A 12487-nucleotide genomic window follows, 5' to 3' on the forward strand; every position below is an offset into this window, starting at 1 on the left:
AAGAGTCAGTGGGCTAAAGTTGACAGCTGGAAGAAGAAGTGAAGAAGGAGGTGGGGAACAGAGAGCCAAGCACTTCCCACCTGGGAGAGGAGTGGGTATCTGGAACTGGAGGGGGAGGGGCCGGTGGGGACGGAGCGACTCCGCTCCATCCCCGCCTGGTCCCTGTAGAGCCCCGCGCTCCGGGTGGGAGGAAAGTGCAGGGAGGCGGAGCGCTAGGGAGAGGGTGGGAGGGAGGGGGTGGCGGGGACTGACCCTTCTACTAACAGCCCAGTTGCTCCGCCCCCTTCTCTGTCTAGCGCCCCCTCCTCCCCGCAGACCCCTCCTTTCTCAGGTCTGCGGCTCCTGCCATTGGAGCTGCCTGCAGTCGGTCAAGTGCCAGCCACCGCCTCGCGAAAACAGCGCCTGGCCGAGGGCTCTGGGCTGGGAGAGCCGTGTGGAGCTTGGTCCAGGGCAGGGGCGGCGCAGCGCTGCTCCGAGCAGCCCAGCGAAGTTAGACGCAGAGCGGAGCACGAGAACCTAAAAGCCCGGAGCCGGGGTGGCTGCGGCTTGCAGCCATGACCCCGGGAGTCCCCCCCTCCGCCGGGGGCCGGGGCATTTGATACCCTGCACAGCCGCTTGCAGCTGCCCCTGGAGGTAGCCACTGTCCTGCTGCTCCTGCTGCTCTCTCTCTCCCTCTCCTACTTCTTGCTTCGGCTCTCTTGCTCCAGTCACCCCGGAGTGGGGGCCCCCTCCCCTCCCTCGCCTGCCGGCTCTTCTTGCAAACTGGGGGTGTCTGGGCCAGCGGCAGAAGCCGCCGCCGGAGCCGCCGCCGCCGCCTCCCCCTCCCCCTGGCCCTGGCCATGGCTCGGCGGGTCCTGGGACTGAGGGTCCCGAGGGCGTCCGGCGGTGTCTGCTTCAGCCTCCCGCCGCCGCCGGCACTGCTGCTGCTGCTGTTCCTGCTGCTGGGGCAGGCGCGGGCTTTTGGGGACGAAGAGGAGAGGCGCTGCGACCCCATTCGGATCTCGATGTGCCAGAACCTGGGGTACAACGTGACCAAGATGCCCAACTTGGTGGGGCACGAGCTGCAGACCGACGCCGAGCTGCAGCTCACTACCTTTACCCCGCTCATCCAGTACGGCTGCTCCAGCCAGCTACAGGTGGGCGCTGATCCTCCCGATTCCCTCCCCGTCCCAGCTCGTGCCCTAACCTCCCCCCCGCATCTCCCCTCCAACCCTCGTTGGCACAGAACAGAGGCTAGATCTCAAACGTTCCCACTTCGGACGTCTCGCCAGATCGAGCCCCTACCTCTGCAGCTTGAAGGAAAGGGTAAAAGTCTGGATGAAAAGTTACTCCCCCTTTACTCCCCCTTCTCAGAGACTGAAAGCCAAATATTGTGTAAGTCATCTGGCCAGTTAAAGAACCCACTCTTGCACCCCGCCCTAACGTTTTTCTCCCCTTCTCACCCGGTCTGGCCAAGCCCCTAATCCCGGAGAAGCAGAGTGAGGGAAAGACTGGAGACTGTTATCTCCGCCAGAGATTAGGGGGTCACCGTTTGGTGGATTGGTGCAAGAGAGTGCCCTAGCCAGTTGCAGCTTCAGTTTGAACATAAGGGTTAGTGGACTCCTCTCTCTCTATCTCCCCCCACCCCCGTTTCTATTTTACATGTAAAATAGAAACTCCTTGTAGGTCATCTGAATTAGTTAAATAAATTGTTACCCTGCTTATTTTAATTCTCTTTTCTTCAAAACTAACTACAGGAGTTGATGTTCCCCAGGTTGCTTCGAGATACAAATCCTGTTATACTCAGATAGTTTCCCACATTGCAAGGGACTGGCAATGCCTAGACCTTCCTCAACTTCAGGAAGGATTTAGTTTAAAGAGAAGGAAGCCACTTGTGAAAAGATGGAAGTGGTGAAGTGGGCAGCAGAATAAGCTAGAGCAGTTCATGTGCTCAAATTTACTTAATATATAAGAAGAACATGTTGGGAGTCTGGTTTCGAATTCCAGCTCAGCCACTTACTAGTTAGGAGATCACTCCCCTAGATAGGAATGGCAAATTACTTACCTTCTTTGTCTCCTCATTTGTCAGATGTGTGGGGTAGACTGCAAAGTTCCCTCCAAACTCCAGATCCTGTGATCCTAATAATAGGTGTCCAGATTGAAAGCTCCAGAAATCTCTAGCCTCTGGAGTGTAACATCTACAGATAAGGTAGCAAGAAGCTACTATCTCTTTATTGAGTTCACTTCCAAAGAGCAGAAGTTCTTAACCCTTTTGTGGGCCATGGAGCCTTTGGCAGTCTGGTGAAGCCTATGGAACCATTCTCAGAATAATGTTTTTATGTATGTATGATTACAAAAGAAACAGAAACATAGAGATAGGACATAGCGATATACATTTTTCTCCCATCCAAGTTGAAATCTAGCCCTGAGCCCCATGAGTCCATGGACCCCTGGATAAAAACCCTGATCACTTTGCTCAAAGAGAACCTCTCAGTGAATAAGGTGCATAGTTTTTTACAGAAGTAATTTAAAAAATGAATTTAAGCCAAGATTTATATTTAAAGAGATATTTAAGTCTGGCCTCTTCCCTGTTGAGTTGTCTACCACAGAGCTGACTTTCTGCTTTTGGGAAATTCAGAACTTTGGAGTTGGCTTAAAAGACAATTTATGCGGGCTTAAGAAGTGATCCTCCAGCACTTATTTTGGAAACAACACATAGCCTGACCTCAGTGGTGATTTTGCTGGAGGAAAACGCTTCCACAGGGATATGTATTTTTAATTACATGTATGCTGGGGAAGCAGCCAAGTGGTTTGACGGACAGGACTGGCTCTCTGTTCATGTTGGAAAACAGTCACTTGTAACTGTAGCCTTCACAGACAACATCTGTAAGGAGCCATGGAGACTATATCAGGGCTGGATGAGTTGAGGACAGGGACTATACTCTCCTACTGGTGACATAGTGTTTTTAGGGGCTTTTGGATGGGGTTTTTTAAATACTCATTTATGAAGGAGTTCCTGTGACAGCAGTCCTAGGTTTCAGTCCTGTACGTGGGTCCAGAAAAGTCTCAATTGCATAATAGTTTGAGGCTTATATCAAAAAATGTCTATTTCGTTGCAAATGATTTAGGAAGAGAGGGATATGGGGATTGGGAAGTGTGAGGCACAAAGGAGATCATTTCATTTTACTTTGAGGGAAATAATGGTGTGGTAGAAAGTCAAATATCTCTTTCCAATAATGGCCAGCATAATTTAGACAGAGGAATATATCAATCACTAACAAGCATTAAGTGACTGGTATGTGGCAGGAGTGATGGGTTTGGAATTGGGCTCACTGGGCTTGAAGCCCAGCTCTGTGTAACCTTGGACAAGTCTGCTAACCTCTCTGAGCTCCAATTTCTTCATTTATAAAATGGGATTAATAAATCTTGCATGGCCTCCCTCGAAGAGTAGTCATGAGAACAGTGGTTTGAAAACCATAAAGTACTACAGAAAAATTGATTATCATTGACTCTTTCAAATGAGAGCCAAAGATGAGTTAGAGTGGCTTGGTTTTTACTTATATATTGTTCTAAAATGGATTGTGTAATCATGCCCCCCCCAATTTTTTTTGTTCTACTAGAATAATAATAATAATGATATCTTATGTTTATAAAACAGTGGTGGAGTACTCTATTTGGAGTCAGGAGGGCTGCATTTGAGTCTTGGCCCCACCATTGATTAGCCAATTCGTCTCTCTGGCCTCAGTTTCCTCATCTGTAGAAACAGAGAGTTGGACTAAACTGATTTCTAAGGCCCGTTTCAGCTCCCAACTTGTATGGGTTTATGTGGATGGTTTCTGTGTCTATTATCTAATTTACTCTTTGCCTCAACCTTCTGAGCTGTATAGTGCAAATATTATCCCTGTTTCTCAGAGGAGGAAATTGGGGCTCACCGAAGGTAAATGATTTGCTCATGTTTGTACAAGTTAGTGAGTAGCTAAGCCAGGACCCAGGGATCAGACTCTAGGTCTGCTGATTCCAAGTCCAGAGTCTGCTCAATAATCCGTGGTGCCTTTCTCTACTGCAAAGAAGTACATAAGCTATATTAGGGATGACACATTACTTTGGGAGAATGCATATTTTTTGTGCTATTTGGGGGGAGTGGCATAGTATGGGGAGGACACTGAATTTGGAATCAAGTTCTCCTATGCCAGGGCAAGTCACCTACCTCTCTGGGACTCAACTTCCTCATCTGTATAATGAATGTGTTGAACCAGGCCATTTCTAAGGTTCCTTCCAGCTGTATTATTCTACCTTAGGAGATAAAAATAAAATGCAAATATGGGCCATTCTAAAAACAAACACGTACATTGCCTGAATTCTGCTCACTGGTGTATAGGTCAAGCCAAATATAATTGTTTTCTTCTATTTCATTTTTATCTAGTTCTTCCTTTGTTCTGTGTATGTGCCAATGTGCACAGAGAAGATAAACATCCCAATTGGCCCATGTGGAGGTATGTGCCTCTCAGTCAAGAGGAGGTGTGAACCTGTTCTGAAGGAGTTTGGGTTCGCCTGGCCAGACAGCCTCAACTGCAGCAAATTCCCCCCACAGAATGACCATAACCATATGTGCATGGAAGGTCCAGGTGATGAAGAAGTTCCCTTACCCCATAAGACACCCATTCAGCCTGGGGAAGAATGTCATACCATGGGCACACATTCGGATCAGTACATTTGGGTGAAAAGAAGCCTGAACTGTGTCCTGAAGTGTGGCTACGATGCTGGCTTATACAGCAGGTCAGCCAAGGAGTTCACTGACATCTGGATGGCTATGTGGGCCAGCCTGTGCTTCATATCAACTGCCTTCACAGTGCTGACCTTCCTGATTGATTCATCCAGATTTTCGTACCCTGAGCGTCCCATCATCTTTCTCAGTATGTGCTACAATATTTATAGCATTGCTTATATTGTGAGACTGACCGTGGGCAGGGAAAGGATATCCTGCGATTTTGAAGAGGCAGCAGAACCAGTTCTCATCCAAGAAGGTCTTAAGAACACAGGATGTGCTATAATTTTCTTACTGATGTACTTCTTTGGGATGGCCAGCTCCATCTGGTGGGTTATTCTGACACTCACTTGGTTCTTGGCAGCAGGTCTTAAATGGGGTCATGAGGCCATTGAAATGCATAGCTCTTATTTCCACATTGCAGCCTGGGCGATCCCAGCAGTGAAAACCATTGTCATTTTGATCATGAGACTGGTAGACGCGGATGAACTTACAGGCTTGTGCTATGTTGGGAACCAGAACTTGGATGCGCTCACAGGTTTTGTAGTTGCACCACTTTTCACTTACTTGGTGATTGGAACATTATTCATCGCTGCTGGCCTGGTGGCCTTATTCAAAATCCGATCCAATCTCCAAAAAGATGGGACAAAAACTGACAAGCTAGAAAGGTTGATGGTCAAAATTGGGGTCTTCTCAGTATTATATACAGTGCCTGCCACATGTGTGATTGCTTGCTATTTCTATGAGATCTCCAACTGGACGCTCTTCCTCTATTCAGCAGATGATTCTAACATGGCAGTTGAGATGCTGAAAATCTTTATGTCTTTGTTGGTGGGGATCACTTCTGGCATGTGGATCTGGTCTGCTAAGACACTCCACACGTGGCAGAAATGCTCCAACAGACTGGTGAACTCAGGGAAGGTAAAACGAGAGAAGAGGGGAGATGGTTGGGTAAAGCCTGGGAAAGGAAATGAAACTGTAGTATAAACACAGCCAACTTGCAAGCCCCCAAGGGGGAAATGCTTGCATTTTGGTAGAAATGTGTCTGTCGCACACCCCCACGCCCCCATTTTATACAGTAACTCCATTTGAACAAGGCTTGTATGTACGAGTATGCAACACGTTAAAAAAAACCCCAACAACAACAAACAGCCCCCAAAACATAACCAGAACAGCATTTCTGCTGCCAGCAGTGGCGTTCTCCCAAACAGAAAGGCCAATGGAGGCTTTCAAAGCTGTGAAAAATCAAACCGCTGATCACTTTAGCAGGTTGAAGTCCTGACATTGTGTACAGCCCCTGCAGTGTTAGTGGCAAAGTTGCTGCCCCCTGCATGGTCTGCAGTCATCAGAACTATGTTTTGTGACTTGCAGGGAGAAAGATTAACTTTTTAAACCCTTTAAGATTTGGAATACTAACTAGGTCTTTCAAATAGTAACCCAACCAATAAACACTGGAAATGTTGAGTTCAGAGAAGTGTTACAAGGGTTTTCTAGTTTGGTTTTCTCAAAGGTGTTTACAGCATAACTTAAACATTTTCCATGGTGCCCAGTTTGCTCCTCAGAGCTGTGCCAATCACACGCCCAATGGTGATGTAAAAATATTTCGTTGTCTTTGTCAAGAAATAGGATTGTTTGGGCAAAGAGTAAAAGCACATAGAGGGTCCAGTGGATTTTTCTTGTAGGTTAAAAAAACTAAACAAAACAAAAAACAAAAAACTCTATTTCAGTATCTCCTTATGTTCCAGGATGTTAATCTTCCCAGTCCCTCTCCACCTCACATTAATGACTTAAATGCATATCTTTATGCTAATTCTAAAAAAATTACAGCATGATCGGGGGGTGGGGGAATAGGGAATTAAGGGTGATTCACTTTCTGACAATCACTTAATTCAGAGAAAAACGAGATTTACCAAGTCTACTTACCTTACACACCCCAGAGACCCATTGCATTGAGCAATTAAGACTTAATATATTTCACTTTGTGTGATTGCATCTCTGCAGACGCCAGTCTGGAAGGACTAAAATGTTAAGTTTCTTGGCAACTTTGTGCTCACACAGATTAACTGTGTAATTTGTGTGTGTCAATTACAATTAAAAGCACATTCTCCGACCATGACATAGTCCCCTGCCTGACTTAAAGCTACGGTCAGCTTGCATTCTCAGAATGATAGCACATTTTTAAAAAAACGTAAGAATGTTATCAGAGAGTCTGGTCTCCTCCATTCAACAGTGGAGATGTTTTCCCTTCTGTAAAGGGATCTAAGGCAAGCAAATCCAACTCCTTGGTGCACAATTGTTTCCTAGTAATTGGCGATGGCTCTTGCTGGCTCCCTCAGAGGCAGCATGGCCTGCAGTATTTATATGGTGCTTAATGAATCTCCTGACTTCCAACAAGGACCTTGTTTGGTTAGCAGGGGACATAGTGTAAACCATATAAACCTGCCGAGTGCTGAGAACTCACAGGTCTTAATTGCCCCATTGTTGACGAGCCCCATGCTTTGGGCTGTTTGAAAACTTGCTTCATATTGAAGGAGAACGCTTTAGCAGCTTCTGGAAAATAGCAGTTCTTTTGAAAATGTAGCTGTCCTAAGCCTTAACCTGCCTAAGACCTTCTTTAGGTTTCTAGTCTGCTGCAAATGCAATGTTTGCCATTACTGGGCATACTTTTGTTCCTTTCCAGCCAATTCATAACCAGCCTTAGATTCAGCCCCTACTTAGCAATGGCATTTCATAGGTTCATTCATCTTTTTTTTTTTTAAACAAACTGTTCTTTAAGTAGGAAAGCCTTGGCTCCTCTGCTTTGTATAGAAAAGTATCCAGAGTCTCAGAATTCCAAATAAGTGACCAGATTTTGGTGAAAAGATACTCGTTTTATTGCTTACTTCTGTCAAGTATTGAACATGGTGATTGTGGTATGATCAGTCAGGATCCCTGGAAAGGCTGGCGTGAATCAGCTTAACTTAAATCAGAGACTGTTTTGCATGTAGAATGATAACCTTGAACTCCCTGTTCTGCACACAAGCAGTTCTCATAAATGCCCAGGGCCACCAAATGCTGGCACAGGGGCAGAATCTGCCCTTACTCACCTTCTACTCCAGTGCCTAGGGAGTTGAGCCTCAAATCTGGCCTCGGGAAAGGAGGAAGAACGACTCAGGAGGGACAAGGACTTAACTAAGGCTTAGTATGGATGCCTGGCTGTTAACATTCTGGATTTTATAACTCTTAATCCTAACATTTCAGTGGTCTTGTGACTTGGGCAGTCTAATCCAGTAAGAGAGAATACTTGAATGAGAAAGTCAGGAGACCAGCTTTCACATGATGGAGTGTTGGTCATTTGCTAGGTGCTGACATGCTGCTCATCAAGTCTCTTGCCTTCTAAGGTAAAAAGGCCCACAATCAGTAGCGGTCACCTCTGCTTGCTGACTTGGAACTCTGACTGTGTAGATCACCGTGCCAAGTTTCTTTCCTGCTGTCTTTCAAATGAATGATGTATTTAAGACTGAGATCCGGGTGTTCTTAACCTGTTTTGTGGCATGAACCCATCCCTTTGGCAGAAGTTTAGGGAAGCCTATGGACCCCTTCTTAGAAAAATGATTTTAAATGCAAAATGGAAAAGACACAAGATTACCAAGGAAACAACTTATATTGCAATGTGTTAGTATATTGCAACAAATTACTTTGCAATATAGTTATTAAAATATATTTTTCTTAAGTACACAGACTCTAGATTAAGAACTCTCACTACAGGCAGAGGGCTTTAGTAGAATGATGTTTGCATCTGCGTTTTTAGTCTGTAAGTTGGCTTTTTGTTGTAGCCAGAGCCTCAGCCAGTCTACATCTGCTTTGAAGCACCTCTATTCCATTCGGCATTTGAACCCAAAGAAAGCCTACCATGTATGGAACTCTGTTGACATAAAGGTGTACACATTCATTTTTATTCTATTGCCAGGGATTTTTCCCACAGGATGGCTTAATATTAGCCTTGTTTGGGTCTATTGAACTGCTTTGTCCATTTTGCAAACTGGAGTGGAGCTTCTCTGAAAGCCCATCCATGTGTTCCATAGACTTTTAGTCCAGTAAAGCAAGTGGGGCCTTCCATTCTTGACACTCACTCTCACTTCCCTGAGTGATTTCTTTTTTTTTTTTTTAAGATCACTCCTTAATATAGGAGCATGGGCATGGAAGGGGAGGAGGAAGCAGCAGCAACTCTGCAGGGAAATTTTGTGGATTGTTATACAAATAGCCTTCCTTTGCAAAGCTGGGATCCATCTCTGCTGGTTTCAGGAAGGCCAGGTATCCTTTACCCTCCTTTTCAATTAAATTAAGCATCTACAGGGGAGATAGAAAGTTTGGATAAGGCATGGCCCCTGGCCTCTGCTGGGGGGAGAAGACAAATCCAGATGGCTTTAATATACACTATTGCATGGTAAATGCATCATACAATCGCAAACAAAGTGCTTTGTGAATAAGGTCTGAGGGGGAAGGTAATTCTACTGGCAGGCAATTCCATTTCTTTTCCTCTGTTTTGGGATTCACTATGACTTATCTTGGTTAATGTTGGGGCAGTATCTTGCCTGGCAAAAAGCCAAAACTGCTTTTCTTCCTTTGGAACTCGGGAGAAGTTGTCATCTGTCACTTCTGGGAAGACTCTTTGGCAGCTGGAGAATTTAGCTATAAAAACCAAAGCCTCTCCATCCACTTTCGGATGGGAATCTACTAAACCATTAAACCAGGCTATTCTTGAATCTCCACTGAGCTTCTTCCCTCTCTTCCTCCACCCTCCCCCTCCTTAGGCCAGGATGAATTTCATGGCAGAATAGAATGAGTTACTATTGGAGTCTGTTTGGGTGAGCAAGGTAGTCTGACTGAACTTGATTCACATCCTTTCCCTCTAATGCTGACCCATTTTCTGTCCTCTTGGACTGCTGCTGGGTTAGCAGCTTGCTCAGGTTTCCTGGAACTGGACAAAGGGGGGTGGGAAGCTTCGTTTCTATGAGTTGCCTTTTTTTTCCTGACGTCTTCCCATTGATTCTCCCATATACTGGAGATCTAGATTTTGACTTGGAAGGGAACCTTAAAAGCCATTGAATCCAACTGTTTCATTTTATAGATAGGGGAACTGAAGCACATAGAGGTTGTTACTTGCCTAAAATCAGGTGAAAGTGTCTAAGGCAGGATTTTAATCTAAGTCTTCCAGACTCCAAGTCTAGCACCCTATTCAGTATTCTTGGCATCAGATCCTGAGACTGCATTACTATCAATAGAACCACATTAAGTCCTCTAGTCCTGCTTCTTTTCCCCTTCTCTAGGCCTCAGTTCCCACATCTGTGAAATGGGGGAGATGGACTAGATCAGAAATGTCAAACGTGCAGCCCATTTTAATATGTTTTTCTAAGTTGGTATTCAGACCCGCAGGGATCCTGATGTAGGTTTTAGTTTTTATTTGATTTTGAGATGACCACTGAGAACTTTTCCATCTTTACATCTGTGAACCTATAATTCTAGGTTCTAGAGCAGCCACTGCCAAAGGATAAAAAGATTTCACCACTATGGTGCAACCTTTGCCTGCTTATAAAAATGACAGCTGCAATACTTCAATAGGGTAGGGGAGCTGTGAAGTCCAGAGCTGGAAGATTGAGGGATAAACCAAGAAGAGTCTAACACAAACCTCTGTACACTGCATGCATGCTATATGGGACTCTAGAGAGAGCGCTGGAGTTAGAGTCAGGAAAACCTGAGATCACATTCTGGCTTGGGAACTAATTGTTTGACTTCAATCAAGTCACTTCACCTGTTGGAACCTCAGTGTTCTCATCTGCAAAATGGAAATAGTAATACCTCTAGTACCTTCTGGTGAGGTTCAAATGATATACAATGCATGTAAAGTGCTTTACAAACTTTAAAGCCATATATAAATCTCAGTTATTATTATTATTCTGTGCTACAACAGGCATGTTAGAGAGGGCTTTTGATTTAAATATGCATGCTTTATTATTCCTTGGCAAACTCCTTATTCTTTTCTTTCCTGTGTTTGGGTCCAGGCCCTAACTTGGATTTGTATCTTGCCTGGAAAAGGGCCTATGCTATCCACTCCTTAGACCCAAGATAGGGATTCTTTACAGCTTCCAAGAGAACCCTTTGCTTGACCAGGGAGTAAATATACTGCCCATTTTTTAAAGCAGTGGCATTTATTTGATTTCACTAGAATATTTTCTCAGCCAATCTGGTTAGTTCTACTTCCTGCCAGCCACTTGGGTAACATAATTTACACAGCATGAAGTAGGCCCTTGAGAGTGGTGTTATAACAAAGGTCCTGCTGTAATGCTTTCTTTTGCTAAGGCTAACTGGCCCTGATGGCAGTGACTTGGGCCGCATTTAAGCTTCTCTTTTTTTTCTTTTTCCTCTTTAAATTGGCAGAGTTTGCAGTATTGATTCAAGGTAGGCCCCGAGTAGAGAGACTTGGCTCAAATTCATTCATTTTCATTATGCTTGAATTTCTCCTTGGTCTTCCACAGTGTTTGAAATCATCAACATCATTCAATGTGGCATTTAGGTAGACTGGTGCTTTTGGTTTCTTCATTGCTGGGTTCGTCTGTCCCCTCTCTACTTTGATTAAGAGAGCTTCTGGCCAATGAAGGGCTGATGTCCATTTTTGATTTCAGGTGGTCTTTGTTTCAGAAATGTTTTTATCCCAGCTCTGTTGTTGACCTTCTACTGTTTGATTGTAAAGTCTATGAAGGCTGAGGTCATGTCTTCCTCAGCACCTGTCACTGGAGTCCTGTAAATGGAAGGTGCTTTCTCATTTCATATTTGTTGAGTGAAAGAATGATTGACTCAGTTAGTGCACCTAAGTGTAGGTCAGTTACTCAAACCACTCAGTGCCAGAGTCGCTACCTTTGGGTATTGCCTGGCTCCCACCTACCTCGAAGGGATATTGTGAGTGAGGTTTCAGGAGTGTCAACACTGAAGGCCTTTGAGCTCCTTTGAAGGAAGGTGTGAATATTGACTGCATTTAGAAGAGGGGACAACTGAAATGTGACTAGCCCTATTGTAAATGGCATTGCAGCCAGTAGCCAGGTAGCCAGCTCTTGTATCCCCTCTTCCCACCCATACTGTCAGCCATCTGGAGACCAACCTGTGAAGGTTCTGAGATGTTGGACATAGAGGTACCAGGATGATAGTCTATTAAACATATCCCGAATGAATTTCTGAACTTCATAGACAATGGACACTGATGTTTTTTAGGATGTACAAAAGCATATCTGCATTAATGTATGTACTGTAAATTTCTAATTTATCACTGTACAAAAGAAACTTTGCTATTTAATTTTTGTATCAAAGGAAAATAAAGTTTTGTTTATTAGCCCTTGTGTGAATAAGGAATATCTTTTTTCTTTTAACATCTTTATTGCTGTCTTGTTTGTCACCCACATTTCCCAATATTTATTTACCCCACCTCCCCATCCCTGTTCCAGAGGCTCTCTTATTACAAAGAAGAAAAGAAATTTCAGCAAAACTTAATGAAACATGATCAAGTCTGACATATGTAGTGTTTCACACCTATAGTCTCCCGCCTTTGCTAAGAAGGGAGGAGGAAGATGAATTCTCAGACCTCCTCTTTGGGATCAAGCTGGGTCATTATGTCACAGTATTCAGTTTCTCTTTGTTATTGTAGTCATTGTGTGTGGTTTCTGGCTCTGCTTACTTCACTTTGTTATTTTTATTTTTGAATTTGAGTATTTT

The 12487-nt window shown here is 44.5% G+C and overlaps 1 protein-coding gene across 1 annotated transcript; it reads left to right on the plus strand.

Moving 5' to 3' along the window:
- Positions 1-422: 422 nt before the first annotated feature.
- On the plus strand, positions 423-12107 carry FZD4 (frizzled class receptor 4). Its single transcript, XM_036747190.1, has 2 exons — positions 423-1136; positions 4403-12107. The coding sequence occupies exons 1-2, from the start codon at positions 840-842 to the stop codon at positions 5729-5731; spliced, it is 1626 nt and encodes a 541-aa protein (XP_036603085.1). The 5' UTR covers positions 423-839; the 3' UTR covers positions 5732-12107.
- Positions 12108-12487: the final 380 nt, after the last annotated feature.

This window comes from Trichosurus vulpecula, chromosome 2 (assembly GCF_011100635.1).
Source record: "Trichosurus vulpecula isolate mTriVul1 chromosome 2, mTriVul1.pri, whole genome shotgun sequence".
NCBI classification, from domain to species: Eukaryota; Metazoa; Chordata; class Mammalia; order Diprotodontia; family Phalangeridae; genus Trichosurus; species Trichosurus vulpecula.